The sequence below is a fragment of the Sugiyamaella lignohabitans genome, chromosome C (genome assembly GCF_001640025.1).
Source record: "Sugiyamaella lignohabitans strain CBS 10342 chromosome C, complete sequence".
Lineage (NCBI taxonomy): Eukaryota > Fungi > Ascomycota > Dipodascomycetes > Dipodascales > Trichomonascaceae > Sugiyamaella > Sugiyamaella lignohabitans.
This window is the reverse complement of record NC_031671.1, coordinates 172,793-193,282: the sequence shown is the minus strand read 5'-3', so window position 1 is coordinate 193,282 and position 20,490 is coordinate 172,793. Positions and strand designations below refer to the sequence as shown.

General features: G+C 45.0%; 4 protein-coding genes across 4 annotated transcripts; 2 read left to right on the top strand and 2 right to left on the bottom strand.

Annotated features, from left to right (window-relative positions):
• Positions 1 to 5,800: 5,800 nt before the first annotated feature.
• AAP1 (Aap1p) lies at positions 5,801 to 8,008 on the bottom strand (the record flags this gene model as incomplete). Its single annotated transcript, XM_018880791.1, has 1 exon — positions 5,801 to 8,008. The coding sequence occupies one exon, from the start codon at positions 8,006 to 8,008 to the stop codon at positions 5,801 to 5,803; it is 2,208 nt and encodes a 735-aa protein (XP_018733446.1).
• Positions 8,009 to 11,282: 3,274 nt separating this feature from the next.
• ERT1 (Ert1p) lies at positions 11,283 to 13,031 on the top strand (the record flags this gene model as incomplete). Its single annotated transcript, XM_018880790.1, has 1 exon — positions 11,283 to 13,031. One exon carries the CDS (start codon positions 11,283 to 11,285, stop codon positions 13,029 to 13,031), a length of 1,749 nt encoding a protein of 582 aa, XP_018733445.1.
• A 268-nt stretch (positions 13,032 to 13,299) lies between these two features.
• On the bottom strand, positions 13,300 to 19,827 carry ACC1 (acetyl-CoA carboxylase ACC1; the record flags this gene model as incomplete). The annotated part of the gene is made up of 1 exon (XM_018880788.1): positions 13,300 to 19,827. The coding sequence occupies one exon, from the start codon at positions 19,825 to 19,827 to the stop codon at positions 13,300 to 13,302; it is 6,528 nt and encodes a 2,175-aa protein (XP_018733443.1).
• Positions 15,641 to 16,042, top strand: AWJ20_3761 (uncharacterized protein; the record flags this gene model as incomplete). Its single annotated transcript, XM_018880789.1, has 1 exon — positions 15,641 to 16,042. One exon carries the CDS (start codon positions 15,641 to 15,643, stop codon positions 16,040 to 16,042), a length of 402 nt encoding a protein of 133 aa, XP_018733444.1.
• Positions 19,828 to 20,490: the final 663 nt, after the last annotated feature.

Sequence of the window (20,490 nt, the reverse complement as noted above, 5' to 3'; positions counted from 1 at the left end):
CGGAGGGAAGATGTGAACGAAACGAGAGTGCGAAGGAAGAACCAGACGAAGGAGCAGGGGGTAAGAGGAGTGAGGTAAGAGGTGAGAGTTAAGAGATCAAGAGGAAAGAAACGAAGAAGGAAGATAAAGAGAAAGGTAAAGAGACTAGTAATTAAGCAGTTATGTCGGTTTCAATGCCCAGTTCAGCATGCTGGTTCCATATATCATGTTCCACATACGATGTTTCACTTATCACGTTACATATCTACACAACTTCTCATAGCGGATAGACCACAGCTGCCCAACATTCAGAACCAAGGTTCAACAGCATTAATTCTTATCCAGCTGTCTCAGAATTTCTGGTGCATAACTCAAGTATGTGTATGAGTATGTGAAAATATTGGAGGTATAAGAATATGCCGCGAATGACCCGTTATACCCCCTGGGCTCATACTTGAGGCCCAATCTGGTAGGCCAACGTGAACATATTTTTATAGAAAGTGAGCCTAGTCGGTCAGCTTATCAAGCTGCGGTGCAATGCCATGCAACACTATGCTAGAAAGAACCATGCTGCTTTAATATGGCGCGCCATATGTCCACTGTTTCTGCAGTTCAAGAGGACATTGTGAAGTACAATTAGCTCATATTGCTCGTAGGAAGGAATATCGGGCCGAACTGTCCTGGTCACTGTTGATACGACTGTTGCTGATACAACTACTTCCACTGCTGCTGCTACTACCAACACCTCTACTGCTGTTGGTGCTGCCACTAGTGCTTTTACTGTTACATTTACTGGCAACGCTGCTAGAACTACTACTTTTACTACTGATACTTGAAACGTTGACGTCAAGTCTCTCTAAATCACATGAATCAGATAGTCTCACTACTCTGTCGGAAAAACCAACATACTTGCATTGGAGTTCATATTCGCTTACATGCAAATGCCGATGCACTCAGTTTCAGCTTCGCTTCACCCACCGTTTTTAAAGTTTGGACTGATATGCTAAATAAAGTGTTGAAACAGGTCCAGAACAAGTCCTCCATTACAACAAATTCTACAACAAATTTATAGAACAGCTCTGAGTGCTCTACAGACGACTATCCAGAATGTCTAAAATATCCGTCTAGCCACGAACCCGACAATAACTATAAATGTTATGAACCTCCCTAGTGTGAACTACTTTCCACCCTCAAGCAGCTAATAATTACTCGTTCTTCACACCCTCCTCACAGTTTCTGCTTAATAATCAGAAACAAACCGCTGTACAGTAAATCCCAGTGAAGCTGCATCACACCACGCTATTCACCTGGATATGTGCTGTGCAGGATCTGATTAGGTTGAGAATACATTAAACCAGAACAGGACCTGTTTCCTAGGCTATATTAAGTTCTCACATGCCGACTCTATCCGAGTCGTCTCCAATTGAACTAATAATAGTGTCGTTTGTTCCGTGATTCCTGACATATACCCAGGTGACATGGTGACAGCTGCGAATGGAACGCCGTAGTCGCCGGTCAAAATATATCTTCTAACAGGTGTAAAGAATAATTTCTTGAGATGCAGCCGCCGGTTCTTCATACTTGCATCGGCGTGAGGACTCTGCAGCCGTTTTTCATTTCGTAAATAATATTTTTTGATGTTTGATTGAAAATGTGACTAGAGTTCCTGACGACGTTTCGCCAGCACACTCTAAAAAATATCTGATGAGAAGGCGGATGTGCAACATTTATTTTTTTCTTCTGGCTCTTTTCCTGCCGCCTGCTTCAGGGGTTTCTCAGGGGGTGTTTCAGGGGATCATTGCCACCGTTCACAAAAAATTATTATAATTAATATCAGAATCTGCTTATTAGTAAAAATTCAACTTCTCTGCTTAAACCAGTTAATGACATGGGCGGAGCTTACTATTACATACCATCCAAATCAGTAGTACACTCCCACCAACTACAGTCCACCCTTCTCTCGATATAAAAATGTAGTCACAGCTCCTGTCAACCCGCCAATCGCCGCTGATCAGTTGAGCTTAACTTAGTGCTGCAATTTTTTTTTTTGGTGGAGGATATTTTTTAAGTTGGTATAGAAATAATTAAACTTGTACAGAAACCGAACTCATTTTCATCATGCAAATTTATTAAATATCCCCGCATCCTGGCCACCACACTCATGTATTGACAGAAATATTCTGCCTGTCTGATAATAATTCGGCAACAGGATACCAGAGCTACGGCGAATAAATGATAGCCAGGTACGCTGCCAGAACGATTTCCACTCTAGCATGTGCTGCAATTGGATTGGGCAACTTGGCTGCACACCGTGCACAGACGACGCAGTCTGCGGGGACGGATCGAGCCGCCTCCAGTCCAACCCGAAGCTGACATGTTAACTGCTCCAGGACGGTCGGTCGGTCGGTTGGTCGGTGCTTCACGATCGTAACTTTTATTTGCTTTTTCCAGCGATCCATGTGCCATGTGACCATTTCCATCGATGCAGCCCGTTCCTGAAGATACCGCCGCCAGTCGTGTTGGGGACACACTAATCTCCGTCCCCAGGTACCGACTCGTGGTGAACCGGCTGGTGCCACACTTCCGTAATCGGCGATGGCGGCCGCCAACGGGTCCTGGGGTGTTTTTCTGGGGACGGTGCGGCCTCTGGCGGCTGGGGCTCCGCCCCAGACCCCGCTGCTCCTCTCGCTACGCTCGAGTCGTTTCGTCTACGGTCCCAGCAACTCCTGCGAAGCAGGAGCAGCGGGGTCTGGGGCGGAGCCCCAGCCGCCGGAGGCCGGGCTGGCACCCCTGTGTTGCGACAGGACGAGTTTAGAAGGTTTCGGACGTGAGGGCAACTGTGTAGAGAGATAAAGAGCGAATATGAACATTTAGAGGAGAGGATTGTTTGCCGAAAGAGAACAATAATGTCTGTACATCTATGATTGGCAGGACCGATGCGTTTTGGAGATACATGCGAAGCGAGACTCTGCCGCATAGAAGACCCTGATCACCGTCGGCTATGGGCTCTCTGATTTGATTATAATATTTATTTTTAACTTTACTATTTTTATTGGAGTCTCATCGTCTTCAGAAGTTTATGAGTCTGGACGTGAGATTTTAGAATATAGAGGTTGATTGTGGGCATATAACAAAGTAAATCAATTCCTCAGGCAGGGTTGTAGAGATAAATTCATGGGGCAGTATCAAAAAAAAAAATAATATATATTCTATAGAATGGGAGATATTAGACAAATTAGTTTGAGTTGGCTTTGAACGGAGTAGTTTTTTTGTTTTGAAATCTAGAGACCTGCTGGCTGTTGATTTGTGAACGAGAAGTGATAGCTTCCGGCTACCATTGACAACTATGTACCAACCCTCTGCGTTAATGTCGTGGAAAGGAAAACATAAAGCAAATGTTTAAGAGTTTAAACGAATATGCAGTCCTGATCGGAAGGTATGAGCTGACAAGTTACCAGTTATTTTTTGGGAAATTAAATTGAAAGGAGTTTAACCATTTAGAGCCTACCAGACGGACAAAGCAGGTGACAATATGTTGTCTTTGAATCGCTCGATTGAGGATAGAGCTAGAATTTCATCCATATGAAACATATTCAGGGCTCGGAATGTTGTACTGGTGGGGGGAAGTTTATTAAGCACACTTCTCCATAGTTGCTATACTAGCCAAAAATTTGAGACCACACGAACAAGCTTAGAAAAATATAAACTGGAAGAAAATACTAGGTTGTACGCATTACCCGGCATTGCATTTCCAAAAAAGAGAAGACTTGTTCGAGACACTATAAACCAGACGACCCAAGATTGACGACAAGTACCTTTTCCCATCTCTGGCCACGAGCATCCAACAAAATGAACTATTTTAATTTTGATCTCACTTACTCATAATTTGGGACGAGAAATCTCTCGGGGCTCTTCGGTACCTTAAATCGACACTTGCAGAGTCCATGACATCAGACGGAAATAATACTTGAACACAATCAGTTGGACACTTTAGATTGCTAAGTTCATCTCGTAGAGTTATTGTATGATCCGAATTCGGAAAAGTAATATAATCTGACACGTCTAGGGATGTTAGCTGGGAGAACTTAAGCATGCTCTTTGCTAACCATCAGCACTCTTGGGTCTTCGAACCAGAGACCATGCTACCGGACGAATGTACTACTTGTCTGCCATTAGCTGACGAAATTATCCTGGATGTTCATCCTGGAAATTATTTTATAGACCAACCCATTCGGCCCGGAAATGCCTTCACGGAAACAGGGGGCCAGGGCATAAAATGCTCCTCAGTGTTCTAACCGGTCCTTCTTCTAATGCTCGCACTTGAGCCAGCTCTTATGGTTATCTTTTTTTAATTTGGACGAACTCTTCTAAGGTTATACCAAGTCTTACACCAGTAAATGGACGTTTCTTTGAAGTATTCCATCATATTTTGCTTCTTTAAAACTTCTGAGTTACCCGGCATTAATCAAGAACTAGACTTTGACATTCCATTACCCACCTTCGATTCTCTCCATTGATCCAAAAGCTCAGAAATCCAGACAAATATTAATTGAATGTGATCTCCCAGAGACTTATTTGAAGCCACTTATTCTGGAAAACGAATTCGCGAGCTGAACCTTGAGTTACTGTTAAACCAGCCATCTGTACATATTAGTTGTGAAAGCCACAAGGCTACACACGAGTCAAACCCATTATATGGAGCAGAAATAGTAATTTACTATAGCTAACTAAAGACATTGGTCTAGATATGTATTTTAGATAAGTTCTTGCGAGCTCAAACTCATTCTGAGGGCTGAAATTGCAGAAGTTTTCAACGCGGATCACCCACATGTTACCCGGTTTTTTGGACCTTTCTTGCAACTTTAACAAAAAAACATCATTTTGGATGGAAAAATTAGCTGTGCTGTGCACCCATGTAAATACTAGTCTAGATATTTATTTTGGACATTGTTTCGCATGAATCAGCCCATGGAGTCACCTGGAGTTGATGCAAACGGAACTAAGGGACCCTACTAGTTTCCTTGTGGCGATGTTACCCGGCACTAAACTTTAAGATTAAAATATATGGGCGTTCACTGACATGTTCTGTGCTTATGTCCGTTCACTGACAGGCCCGTTCACTGACATGTCTATTCACTGATATGTTCATTCACTGACATGCCCATTCACTGACATGACCGATCACTGACATGTCAGTGATCGCCCGTTCTGTGCTATGTCCAGTTATAGAAATGAACCTCTGACAAGCGAGCGAGAATTCATCTTTATCTAGCTTATAAATGGCTTGAATGTCTGGCCTAAAATCGGTGACAAGGTAGTTCTTAGGGGGGGCAGGTGCTGCCTCCGGTGTCTGGGGCTCCGCCCTAGACCCTAGTTGCTCCTGCTTCGCAGGAGGCCGCTGGGACGGACCGTGGACAGGACCGACTCGAGCGCAGCGAGAGGAGCAATGGGGTCTGGGGCGGAGCCCCAGCCGCCGGAGGCAGCATCCCTTCCCCAGAAAGGGCAGATTTCTGAAACGGAGACCCAGTCAAGGCTCGCAAGTCCCCACTATTCAGATCTGGTTAACAAACTATGCACCCCTCTGACCAAAGCAAATGCTAAGAGTTGGTATCACCAGTCGACAATATGAAATAACTTATCTTTACGCTCAGTTACAAACGCTTACAGACAACCGTACAGCAGAGCCCCAGAAGTGGCTTTCAATATCCTCTCGCCGAGCAAGATCACGATGTTGCAAACAGTCAGATTCACAAAAACTGGTTATTGTATTACCAAATAAATCATATTAAAACATTTTTACATTTTTAAAGCAATCAACTGCTTAAAGCTTGGTAGAAGATTGATGCTTGGCAAGCCATTCTTCGACGTCCTTGACGTCACGCTCAAGCCAGGCAATGCGTGAGACAAGACGGTCTCTAGAAATAGATACAGCCTTGTCGAAACCCTTAGTATCCTTGGACTTGAAAAATTCGTCAAATTCCTTCAGATGTTGAGGGGTAGCGAGCGAGCCAGTGCAAATATAAATGATATTAAGAAGCAAACCCATATTAGCAGGGAACTTCTTAGTGATAGCATCCCACTCTTCACGGAGCCAGTCCCAGAGAATTTGAATACCAGCAACGTTAGTCGAAAGACCGTTGAGAACATAGAAAACATCTTGAGAACGGACAGTTCCGTCAAGAGTGAGCTTGATTGTCTTCTTTTGTAAATCGACGTTCTTAGCACCACCCAAAGCAGTGATGGCAGCTAAACCCTCAACAGAAGACTTGGGCGATGTATACACATCAACAAGACGTTGCCAAGTGGCTTCATCACCATATTTGGCGGCAGCGCCAAATACAGCAGCTCTGATATTAGGGTGGACAGCTTTGGCATCTCCACTAGCATACTTCTCAAACAGACTGAGAGCTTCCTTAACAATCTTATCATTCTCGCTAGAAACAGCGGAACTGAAAAGAGTTCCCTTCAACTGTTGTTGAAGAAGCGACTCTTCAGCATGGAAATTCCAGCCTAACTCATTAACCTTGGGCAAAACAAGCTCGCCAAGAAGCTGTTTAAGGGCATCAGTGGTAGATTCAGGTTGGAAGATCCAGGTCTTGCGGATAGCACCAAATCGCTTAAGCATCTCCATCCACACATTAGGCTCCTTTTCGTTCTTCCAGAGCGAAATCAGGTCAAGAAGAGCAGAGGTCTTTTGATAACCGGAAACACTGAGCGAGGCAGTGTCAGCAATGAGTCCCACACGGTCCTCGACTGACAAAAGATTATCAGCACCAGCTTGACTGAGCTTAACAACGCGCTCTGGTGGGTATAAAGTTCTGTAAAGACCAGCTTGGTCAGCATTGAGCTTGTAAAAAGCAGAAGAAGCATCGTATTTCGACAAATCGATAGAAATCTCTCTCTTATCGAGATTGATATTCTCGACCTTGCCAGACTTGTTACGTAAAGCAAGCGACAAAGGATAGATAGTAGTATCTTCTTCGGGCTTTACATCACCGGTAGCCAAGAATCTGTTTTGTCGCACGTGAATGGTGTTACCATCTTCACTAACAGTCAAAACTGGGAAACCGACCTTGGAAGTCCAAGTATCCATAATACCAGCGACATCGAGACCAGACTCTTCACTCAAGGCTTTCCACAAATCGCCAGTCTCAGTGTTGCCGTATTGGTGACGCTTCAAGTAGCGACTAATACCTCTAATGAAAGTATCTTCACCAAGAATGATAGAGACCATCTTGACGATACAAGAACCCTTTGAGTAAGAGATAGCGTCGAAAATCTGGTTAACCTCATCGGCTCTTTTCACAGGCACTTCAACAGGGTGACTAGATCTTAAAGAGTCCAAAGCCAAACACGATTGTAAATTGTCACCAACATAAGTCTCCCAGACCTTCCAGTCTGGGTAGAACGAATTACAACTGTACCAACTCATCCAAGTAGCAAAACCCTCGTTCAACCAAAGTCCATCCCACCAGTCCATGGTAACCAAGTTACCGAACCATTGGTGAGCCAATTCGTGTTGAACAACCTCAGCAACTCTTTGCTTGGTGTTAGCATTATCATTCTCTTCGTCAAACAACAAATCAACCACTCTGTAAGTCACAAGACCCCAGTTCTCCATAGCACCAGCACTGAAATCGTGGATACCAACCATATCCATCTTGGGCAAAGGATATGGAACGTCGAACTTCTTCTCAAAGAACTCCAAAGTTCTAGCACCAAGCTCAGCAGAGAACTTGCAACGGTCCTCCATACCAGGAGTAGCGTAGACTCTAACTGGAACTCGGAAATAGTTGCTCTCAACATAACTCAATTCGCCAACAATGAAAGCAACCAAATAAGTACTCATAACAGGACTGGTATTAAACGAAGTAGCTTTCTTTCCAGATTCAAGAATCTTCTCCTCCTTAACATCCATGTTGGACAAAGCAGTCAACTCCTTGTCAGCCACTAAAGTAATGTCAAAAGTGGCCTTCAAAGCAGGCTCGTCGAACGAAGGGAAGGCTCTTCTACAGTCAGTGGCCTCCATTTGAGTAGTAGCAACGACTCTAGTCTTGCCATTCTCATCAGTATGAACACTACGATAGAATCCAGCCAACTTATCATTCAGCTCACCAACAAAGTCAATGCTCAAATGGGCCTTTGATCCGGCCTTCAATTCGTGTTCAAACTCGAACTTAGCGGTCTGAGAATCCTCATCGAACTCGGTCTTCAAAGCAGCCTGACTGCTGCCATTATTCTCGACCTTAACATTGCTCAATTCCAGCTCCAAACTGTTCACCACCACACTTTTGGTAGCCTCTTTAACATCCAAGCTGTCTGGTTAGATCCTGTTGGGTCGGTGTTGCCTCCGGCGGCTGGGGCGCTGCTCCAGACCCCGCAGTGCTCGCTTCGCGAGCTACTAAAACTCCACAAATAGCACAACTCATTGTAACTAAAGTGGCACCATACGATCCCCTTGGATCGGGAACCCCACGCCGCTCGCGAAGCGAGCACCACGGGGTCTGGGGCGGAGCCCCAGCCGCCGGAGGCATGTCATCTCCCCCATAAAAACTTACTCAATGACGACCTGGCCAGTGAAAGTGAACTTCTCGAGATCGGGTTCCAGAGTCACATTATAGTGGACAGGCTTGACGTTGGTGGGGAGGGTCTGGCGGCCAGAGCCACTGGCACCGCCTGGTTGCACTGTAGAACACATGTTTGTATCTTCTCCTTGGTCAATTGCTGTTAGAGATGGTCTGTGACGTGCGCAAGAACAGTTTCTAACAAATTGAGTTGAAGTGGTAGGGTAGTTTTTACTGTCGAATCTGGAGATCAATGGTCTTTTATAGCCAGATGGGCTCGAAGTGGCATTTGCTGCTGGTGCCGCTGCGGTGGACAGGGATCTGTTGCAGGGCTGGCGGGCTAGGCACGGCACCGCTACCCTGCTAAAGCACCACCTGCTAACCCCGCGGTGAAAATTGCCGCTCGGAATCAGCCACGATCCCCGTACGTACAAAGACATTGGCCCAGGACTGTCGCTAGTTCGATATTCCCCCAGTCGGTTGGTCGATTAGCTCGTCCGTACCCTTTTTTTGTCTATAGATTTCCAGCTGTTTTGGTTTGAAACGCGTTGCAAATCAACTTCAGGCCTGATTCGATGCAATTTCGGTTTTTAAATTTTCACCACTTGAAATTTCAGTCACGTGACAATTGTCCTAGGTTTCTCGACCGGCCTCAAGCGACTCGGTAGCTGAAGTAATAGACACTTCTTGGATTGGCGGGGTAATATTATCATGGACTTTTTACATAGATTTATTTAGCTTTCGGTATATTCGGGGTTTAGATATTTGGTAGTGGCATTAGCATTCTTAGGGAATTAGATTTAAAGGGCCTAGTGGCGGAGTCCGGGAAGAGGATTGGGAGAGTGCGCACGGCACCAAGAGTAAAATGTACCGACGGAAGTTGCTAATAGAAATATGGTTGTAATACGTTTATGCAAATGTGGGTGGTGCTGAGACAAGATGAGAAGGATCAGCATAGATGGTGGCGATGAGTTACCAATCCTGTAGTTTAATCATGGTTTGCAAAGGATTCCGATTCTGAAACGGCGTCCGGTGCAAGCACTCCATACGGCACCACATACGTTCCAATGGAGAACCAAATGCGGAATATGACAACACTTTATGAAAAGGCATTTGTTAGCGAATTACAATTCTTTTACAAATAACAAAACCCGTTTAAGGAAATAGGTTTTTGTTTTTCTTTTGTGTTTTTCTTTATAATTTAGTTTGTGTAACAGATATGTACTCAGCTAGTCTAGTTTGAACAACATGGCTTGATACGGCAAATTCAGGGGTATGTCGGAATAATATTTTCCCCTCGGGACTGATACCCGTGACATCCTTACCATTGGACTTTTACTTTTACTGGAGTTGAATATTATAATAAAAATAAAATTATCAAAGCCTTAAATCCAATATTTTTAAAAAAAACTAAATTCTGATTCTAACTACTAAATCTCCGTGAGGGAATCATAGTAGCTAATATAGTGCCAATTTGTTAACATACAACCGAGAGGTTGATTATTTGAGTGCGGCTGAAATCATTTCATGAATAAATGAACAGGTGAAGTCGATTTGAGAAAGTCCAAGAGCAAGCTGCATTTATGACATCTTGGATAAAATGTTAAAACCTAGTTTACAGTTGCTATCAAGCGGGGTAAATAGAGAGGCATTGCGTCGCTTTGCTACGGTTCCACCCAAGTCAGTACCCGGTACTGGGGGAACTACGAGCAGAAGAAGCCCTGGTAATAGCTCCCCTGCTAGCACAGTTCCTAAAAGCACGCCGAGGGTGGGATCTGGTAAAATCCTTCTTCTCCTTGGTGGTCTTGCCATTGCTAGCAGTTTTGTGACGCCATTGATCAATGGCAAAAGACAGCCAAAAGAAAGTATCGACTCACTTTACAACTCTGAGACCACTAGCAAATAGCAACGTCAAAAGGAACCAATGACACCAGAAAATGAAAAAGCCAGTCACAACTGTCACCAACAATTCCATGACACATAATTGCGTGTGATCGTATCAATTCAATTGCATTTCCCCCGAAGAAGCTCGCGAAGCGAGCACAACGGGTCCGGGCAGCGCCCGGCCGCCGGAGGCACAGGTCCACAACCACACATGTCCCCGCTCCCTGACTTTCGCTCGAAAGTCAGGACCAAACAGACACCTCAATTGAGCACTTTTATTTATAGAAAATGTCTTTTTAATTGTAAAACGAGAAAAATAATAACAGTTGAGGACCCTTACGGGCCCTTGATTGATGTGCGGCGCTATACTGCTCCCCCCATGAAACCGGGTTGAATGGGTATTTTGACGGGTGAAGGACGTTGCAGTCAGAATTACGTCAATACCCCCACATATCGAATTGGAAACTGTTAAGGGACTATTTTGACGGTTGCGGTTGACATTCAGGGTCTGATAAGATAACGGAGCCAGACGCTAGGGTCATCGTTGAAATTTTGAAGTTTTGTACACTGATTGATCAGGAACTTTGGTTTATTCACTGGATTATATCCGACAATTTACGCTGGTGGCTGGCAGAGCTGTACGATACAACAGCAAAGACTACAGCGACTACTAGTGAGTCTTCATCACGGCCTACCGACAACTCATTAGCAAGTAATGGATATAATATCTCTAAAAACAGTACCGCTGTAACAACAAGCAACGGCACAAGAGTTCACAATTCTGAAATACAGTCAGCTGGTGGAGCTGGATCAAATCCACAGACAAAAATATTTTCTGACACGCAAAGATCGGCCATGAATAATACCAGCCTCCAGCGCGATACGCGAGCTGTGGTGAGTCTTGGTCTAGGAAATAATGGTCAAGGACCGAAAAACGATACTGGTCTGCGTCCTCAATTACAATCTCAGCCTCTTGTAGAAGACTGGGATACATCGTCATCAAACTCGATGACTCCTATTCTAGACTCGTCAGTAGGTATGATGTCTTCAGACAATAGTAATGGCAATACTGATAGAAAAGAGGTTCAAAAAAACTCGACACACAATAATTCTTCAGGAGGAGTTCGTAAGGAACGTAAAGAGAAAAGACCTAAAACGTCTCGAGCGTGTATTCACTGCCAGACAGCTCATGTTACATGCGATTCTGGCAGACCTTGTAAAAGATGCATTAAAAAAGGACTCGAGTCGAGTTGTAGAGATGGAAACAGAAAGAGAGCAAAATATTTAGCAGGTGAAGACCCAACTTTAATTCCCGAGTCGAATGTGGGTATCCCTAATATTGCTAATGCCAGTTTGTCACCTCTCAATCCTTTAAGTTCTAGCGACAATCGATTATTACCATCCATACCAGACAACCTTCTTACAGGTAATCCTGGAAATATGGGACCAATGGCTGGTGTCACTGGGCAGCTAGGTAATGGTTTGACAGGTACGATACCACTGTCAGCCAATGGACAAAATAATGGTAGTCCTCCTATAGGTCCAGTGGGTTCAAGTCAGAATCAAAATAGTTTCACACCTATTCCTCAGAGTCTTGAAGACCCGTTTCTTCATAATGATATGTCGCAGTATTCATTTGGTTCTAGAGCCACGAACCTTGAATACTCAATTCTCAGCAACATTCTTCGTACTAATATAGAGTCACAGCATCCCCAACTGGGCAATCAAGGTAATCAGACAACCACTAGCACTCCTGAATCTGATATCTCTCTCCAGGGAACGTACTTTCCGGAGCTGAAAATATCGGATTTCGAAGCTTTAGACAGCGGTTCTAACCCGCTACTGCTACCAGGCTCTCAACAACAACAGCAACAGCAACCACATCAAAGACAATCACTTCAAAAACAACAACAAAAACCACAACAAACACAACAGCAGGAGCTTCCATTGCCACAACAAAAGACCGAATTGAATCAATCAAACTCTGTCTTACAAACACAACTTTCAAATGACGTTATTCCACATAGGTTCAATTCACCCGAAGAAGTATACCAATATGTGCGCAGTCCGTTCCCCTACACTCAGGGATTCCATGAATTGATTGCTTACTTACGTTCGAGATTTGACAAAAGACATCTTATGCATATGGCGAGAGCAATGGCTGCTTATCGGCCAAGTTTTATAGCCACTACAAAACTGCTGAAGGAGCAAGATCTCATATTCATGGAGCAGTGTTTCCAACGAACACTGATGGAATTTGAAAAAATTATAGCCTCGTCGGGAACACCCACAATAATCTGGCGACGAACGGGGCAGATAGCCGCTGTAGGCAAGGAATTTTGTATATTAACTGGCTGGTCGCCGGAACGATTAGTATCCAACACGACATTTATTGTCGAATTAATGGATGATAAATCAGTTACCGACTACTTTGATGTATTTAGCAGGCTGGCATTTGGCGACTCGAGAGGTGTCTCTATGACAGAGTGTACTTTGCTAAAGCCGAACGGAGAAAAGGTGCCCACTGCCTGTACCTGGACCGTCAAGAGAGACGTGTTTGATATTCCCATGATGATTATTGGGAATTTCCTACCAATTCTCTAAATATATTTTATGTAATGTGACACGACTAATGAATGACATGATACGATAAAGTGTAGCCTATTGTTGTAGCGAGGGACAACAACTTCTTTGGTGGAGAGAAGTGAATATAATGACAATATACGATTATGTCAAGTGTTGTAGTCTATTTGATAGATCGAGGGGGATAAGATCTTGCGTGGAGATTGAAATAACATTATATTGTGATACACACGATAATTAACATAAAATAAAGATTAAAACAAGTGGCCTATTTTAAAGAGGTTGTGAGCTATGACTGAAGAGACTTCAGGACAGCTTCACGGTCGGATGCAGAAAGGGTCTTGAATGCTTCGGTGACAGCACGAACGGCAGTCTCACCAGTGGCAGACCGTAATGTAGAGATAATCTGTTGAACAGAAGAGTCAGCAGCAAGTTGACTAATGGCAGCAGTAAGCTTTTGAGCATTGGCTTCGAGCCACTCAGCAACTTCTCTATCACTTTCAGGGTTCTCAACATGTCCAGTATAGAGAGACTTCAATCTAGCCAATTGCTCAAGTCTAGTAGACTTAGGAAGAGCCTTGGCAATGCGAGAGATGAGGTACTCTTCATTCACACGACGACGCACACGCCAGAAAAAGAATCTTCTCGCGTTTTGCCAGTCGAGCACCTTGCGGATGGTGTTCTTAGCTTCCATACGACCGGCACGGTCGTGCAAGTCGGCGAATTGAACACTGATTTGTTGGTAAATGGGCAACAACAACTTCTCACGTTCAACCAACTTAACCTTGATGCTGCTGGTCTCAGCAGGAGTAATATCCTTGCGTTCAGCTTCGCGACAAAGTTCAGCATATTTAGGATCAAGACGCTTCATAGTACTGAGAAGCTTGTCACGACGGAATTTGATACCAACCATTCCCTCGGGTTCCAAAACACCAGCACGAGCCTCAGCATCAGCATACATCTCCATCATATCACTGTTGATGGTAGGGTCAACAACAACCCAAGAACCACCACGGAGTTCACCAGTAGGAGGAATATAAGTCATAATAGGTTGCTTAAAGTCAACAAGAGCATCAACAATGTACGATCCGTACTTCAAGACCTCGTTGTACATGTCACGTTGACCACCAGAGAAACCTCTCCAGTTGGCAAGAATCATCAAGGGGAGTTGCTCACCGTGGTTAAAGTCATTAATGGCTTGAGCAGTCTTGAAAGCAGAGTTGGGGTACCAAACTTGACCAGCCTCTTGGACCATGACTTCAGTAGAATCGGGGTTGGCAGGATCAGCAGGAATCATGTTCTCCACAGCTCTAGTCTCAACACCAATAACACCCATAGGAATACCACCAAGACGAGCCCTACCAACAACGACACCCTTGGCCCATCCACTCAAGGTCTCTTGGAATGAACCCTTGTCGAAAAGACCAGCCTCGAAGTGGTCGCCATTTTCACGACCGGCAATGAGCCAACGAACATCATAGGGCTCAGATTTAGATGGAACAAACTCAACATCACGATCCCAGTTGTCACCAAGAGACAAGATAGGGACAGGAAGGTTTCTTTGAGCTGGAACATAGGACATCCAGTTAACAATCTTCTCAACACCAGCAAGGTCATCATTGGCAGTCAAGTGAGAAACACCATTGCGGTACATGATCTGGGTACCGCCCAATTGCAAGTTAGAGCTGTAGACCTCACGACCAAGAAGCTTGTTAATAGCAGGAGCACCAGTAAGGATGATGGGTTGTCCCTCAATTTGAATGGCTCTTTGACCCAAACGAACAAGGTAGGCACCAATACCAACAGATCTACAAGTAACCAAAGTAATGGTAAAGATATCCTTGTAAGCTCTTGAGGTAGCACCGGCAATCAGTCCAGATCCCTTCAAACACTCAACACCCAAACCATCTTCGGCACCAATGATAAACTCGATCTTGTATCTGACTTCACCATCCTCAACAATATGTTCACAGCTGACAGTCTTCTTAGCAGACTTGTTTAGTTGTTCGTAGTGTTCAGGGGTCAAGTACAAGTAACGGAAACCCTTAGAAGGATTCTCAGCGTCATTCCAAGCAACAGAGAACAAAGGAATAATCTCCTCAGCAACACCAATACGAGCACCAGAGTTGGCAGAAAGGTAGATTCTAGGAATACCCTCGGCACGAGCCAATTCAGTAACCTTGTTGAAGAAGTTGTCTTCTTGAGGACCAAACGAACCGATCTTGTATGTGATATCGTTGGCAATGACAACAAACTTTCTACCAGCAGGGTATTCGACAGTCTTGGCAAAACACTTCCAAGCAACCATACCAACATTGTTAGCACCAGGCTCACGGGTAATTTCGGATAATTGCTCAGTCTCATCAATAATAAGCTCGGAGTAAGAGAAAACATCCTCAGGAACCTTGGCATTAGGAACCTTCTTCCATTGCGAGATAATAGCTTGACGGAACAACTCGGGAAAATCGTAACAGTAGGTGGTTCCCATAAGATGGGCCTTATATCTCTTGGGTTGAAGCCATTCCTTGGTAGGATAAGGAGTGTTGACAGGTCTAGAGTGCATGCTACCAGGAGTGGCACCAAGCGACTTGTATACCCAGTCACCCTTGTTGTTCTTAACTTCAGCGTACATGTCGGTCTTGACAACATATCCAGATACGTTGTTGATCATGGCACGGAGAGGGAAAGTGGCACCAGAGGTAGGATCGGAAATCATGATACGAATTTCAGCACCAGTGACACGAAGACGCCACAGACGACGACCGAATCTCTCCAAAAATCCACCAAAGGCGTCTTCAACTTGCTTGGGATCCAAGGTGAAAACAGCAGTAAAATTGATGAAGATGTGGTTAAGATCAGTGTTGGAAGTTTCAACAATCTCAAGAGCATCGAGAATGTCAGTCATGAGACGGTTAGCCTCGGAAATAAGGTATGATGGGGTAGAAATATCATCTCTGATACGGCCAGGAGTCACAATACCTCTAGTGAAGAATCTCTTATCAGAAGACGAGTTCTTGGCAACTGCTTCGTAGATGTGGATGTTTCTGTTATCAGTAAAGACAGGCTTGATTTCAAAGTTAGACAATCTTCCTAACTCAAGTTGGAAAGCAAGAGCAGGCTCAATGTGACGGATAGTCTTGTCTTCTTGGTAGTCAGGACCGCGGAAAGTAAAGTACTTGGGGTAAACACCAACATCTCCTCCAATGAGGAAAGTAAGACGACGAACAGAACAAGCAACGAGATCGTCCTTGTTGTCTTCAAGAACATCGGCAATTCTGTCGAGAATATCGTCATCGCTGGCATCTGGGTCAGAATCGCTAACAACAACACTGCAGATATTGGTCAATGGGTTCTTTTGCCCGTTGCTACCGTTATTAGATCCGGCAGCAGAGGGGACACCTCTTTGTTGGGCCAAAGAGCCACCGTTAACCTTGATTTCAAGACCACCGTTGGATCTAGGGAAAAGCTCAAGAGCTCTAGAAAGAGCTTCGTCGATATCATCAAGAGAAGCAGCAGGAGCAACAACACCGGTTCTAAGAGGAGAAGTGTCGTTCTTGCCAATCAAGAAAGACAAGTCAGAAATGGAAATAGCTCTAGAAAAGTGAGTTCTGACAGGAGAAGAAGCCCCATCAGGAGAGGAGACATTGCTAGAACCGGCACTGGCGCTGGCAAGAGCGTTATAAGCAGCGTTGTTCAAGTTAGGCAATCTAAACTTGTAACAAACAGCAGGCGAACTCGAGTCCATGTGGTAGGTGAGCTCGGGAATAACATAAGCTCTAGAAGCACGTCTGACGTACAATTCAAGGGCAGCCAAGACGATATAAGGATCAGGGTGGGTGAAGAATTGAATGAGAACGTCGAAAACAGTGTATCTAGAATCAACAACCTCTCTAAGAACTTCGTAGCTAGGAGTACGTCTCTCCAAACCGACCTCACCATAACTTGACTCAACAACAGAAGAACGCAAGATGTGTTCAAGTTGGTCAGATCTCTCCTTGAGAGAAGGCAAAGCACATTGAATGAGGATTTCACGGGCCTTGAGCACGACCTTGGCAGTAGCTCTGCTCTCGAGCTCGACCAAGTTCTTCAACACAGGTCTGATGTGAGCGGCAATCAAAGAACTATCAACCTTGGATGGTTGGTATTCCGATAAAATGGCAAGAATAAGATTGTTCTTGGCACCGACTCTGCTGTGAGACCACACCTTCATAACAACCTTTCTAAGGTTATCCTTGTTCTCCTCACGAAGTCTGAGAATAACGTCCTCCTCACGAGAGTGAGAGCCAGAAAAGAGACTCTCAACGTCAATGTATTCTTGCAGCAAATTAGCAATGACGTGGTACTCGTGAGCAACAAGACCCTCGGAGTATCTAACACAGATTTTGGTAAGAGGTTCAACAACCGACTGGTAGATACCAGCTTCACTGGCCTTTTCAGGAGCAGCCTTCTCAATGGCCTTCAAAAGCTGCTTGGCAGGGAACTCGGCTTTACGTTGCTTGGCCTTGTCAACAATTCCTGACAGATTAGCATCCAGCTTAGCAGGTAATCTGCTGTGCAAAGCAGAGGCTTGTTGAGACCATTCACCATATGGCAATTCAGGATTTCTCAAGACCTCAATTAACTCCTTAAGAGTGCTGTTCATAACAACTTGATTGTCGAAACCAGACAAAATGTTCTCCAAAATGTGATGCAAAACATAGAATCTTTGAGAAGGCTTGTTACCAATGAGACTGCTAGGACCGTACTCAGGCAATTGACCCTCAAAAGGCTTGGCGTGCTTGACTCTGCTGGGGTCGTCAAGAGCAAGTATACCAAGAATGTCACCAGCTTCCAACGTGGATCCGGGTTGCTTGATAAGTTGAACAATACCGTCCTCGGCAGCAACCAAAGGCATGTACATTTTCATGACCTCGACTTCAGCGTAAGGTTGACCAGCCTTGACACGCTCGCCACTCTCAACCAAGAAACGAACAAGCTTACCAGGAGATGGGGTTCTCAATTGGGTGGGGTCGTTCTCGACCTCCAAAAGACAGGTCTTGGCATCAACAGATACTCTGGTAGCACCGACTTCTTCCTTCCAGTAAACAGAGTGAGACTTGCCACCAATGGACACAAGCAAACCACCATCAGAAAGCGACCGGACACCAACATCAACACGGGATCCGTTAATAAATAAAGTATAAGAATCTTGAGAAGATCTGGTGGCAGTGAACTTGTATCTCTCACCCTCGTAGATGAAATCAATAGCAAACAACGACTTGAGGGTCTCTTTAGAAGGAGCTTGACCCTTTTCAAGAGAAGTCTTGTAGTCGTTGATAATACCCTCACATTGGACATGAGCCTTGGTGACGGCACCACAAATAACAGCCAAATAAGGATCAGGTCTCTCGGCAGTAAGTTTCTTGGAAATAAGCTCATCCAACCAACCAGTGGTGATGGTATTGTCCTCGAAATCAGGAGTCTCCAGCAACTTAATCAAATATTCAACAGTGGTACGGAAATCACCACGAATACTCAACTCCTTCAAAGCAACAACCATGTGTTGACGAGAGGCCTGTCTATTCTCACCAAACGCGAAAATGTGACCGAATTGCGAGTCGGAAAATGAGTGGATACCACCTTGATTACCAACCGAGAAATAACCCCAGACATTAGAAGACGATCTGAAGTTAAGTTCGTGCATCATACCACTGGAAGGTTTAAAGCCCTCACCAGGATCCTCGGAAGTAATTCTACAGGCAGTGGTGTGACCCTTGGGAACAGGACGTCTTTGCGACTTCTTACTGAGTTCAGTGGAAAAGTCGAAATCAATAGGAGTTTGAGTCTTGGGATCAACTCCGTAGAACAAACGAATGTCACGAATGTTATGAAGAGGAATACCCATGGCAATTTGCAATTGGGCTGCTGGAAGATTAACACCAGTGACCATTTCAGTAGTAGGATGTTCGACTTGCAAACGAGGGTTCAATTCTAAGAAATAGAACTTATCATCTGCGTGAGAGTACAAATACTCGACAGTACCGGCAGAGACATAACCGACCAATTGACCCAAACGGACAGCAGCCTTCTCCATAGCAGTGAAAGTATCGGGTCTGGCAATAGTGACAGGAGCCTCTTCAATAATCTTTTGGTGACGTCTTTGAACCGAACAATCTCTTCCGAACAATGAAATATTGTTACCGTACTGATCCGCCAACAATTGTACTTCTAAATGTCTGGCGTTACCGGCCAATTGCATGATAAAGATAGGCGAACCAGGAATTTCGGCTTCGACTTGCTTATACAGAGAAATGAATTTATCCTCGTGCTCGACCTTACGAATACCTTTACCACCACCACCTTCCGAAGCTTTAATCATGACAGGAAAGCCAATCTTCTTGGCTTTCTCAAGACCGTCTTCTGGGGTAGTACAACAACCCTTAATATATACATCGTCAGGAACAGAAACAAGACCAGACTCCTTATCAACAGAAACCTGGTCAACACCAGTACCGGACCAGGGAATACAAGGAACTTTGGCGTGTTGAGCAACAATGGTCGAACTGATCTTATCACCCAAAGATCTCATTGCCGAGCCAGGAGGTCCAATAAAAACAATCTTCTTTGGCGAAGCAGCCAACGATTCTGGCAAATGGGGGTTTTCCGAAGCATGACCCCAACCGGCCCAAACAGCCTGAACATTGGTTCTCTCGGCAATATCGACAATCAGCTCGACATTGGCATAGTTATTGTTATTGGTTCCACCAGGCACCTCGACATACTGATCGGCCATACGAATATACTCGGCATTGGCCTCCAAATCCTCAGGAGTGGCCATAACTGTGAACGAGATAGCTCTCTCGTCGCCAAACGTCTCATAGGCCCACTTCCGGACCGAACGAATCTCCTTCACAGCAGCAATACCATTATTAGCAATCAAAACCTGCCACTGTTAGTGCCTGTACTGGGGAGGGGGATCTGCCTCCGGCGGCTGGGGCTCCGCCCCAGACCCCGCTGCTCCTCTCGCTGCGCTCGAGTCGGACGTCGACGGTCCCAGCAACTCCTGCGAAGCAGGAGCTACGGGGTCTGGGGCGGAGCCCCAGCCGCCGGAGGCACACCCCCTGGCTCAGGGGTAATTGTGCGGCTAGACTTACCGATGTGATGACGGTGTGGCCGCCCTGTTCTTGAACAAAGTCCTTGACCTTGGATTTGGGGGCAACTTCTAGCGAGTTGAGACCCAGGAAGTGCGATGGCAGCGCCTTGTGGTCGTATTGGTTCGCAGATTGTTGTGTCATGTTCTGTGTCGGGTTAGTTTGGCTGATCTCACGCGTGTGAACTGGTGAACCGGTCCGTGAAGTAGAACGTGAAAACGAAAGAAAATAAAGGCGAAGGTAAAAACAGGCTGGAAGTTCCGGAACTTACGTTATGATATCAGGGTCTCCAAATTATTAATTAATTAAGCCCACAATTAAGTAGGATTCAAAGAGCGATCAAGGGCTCA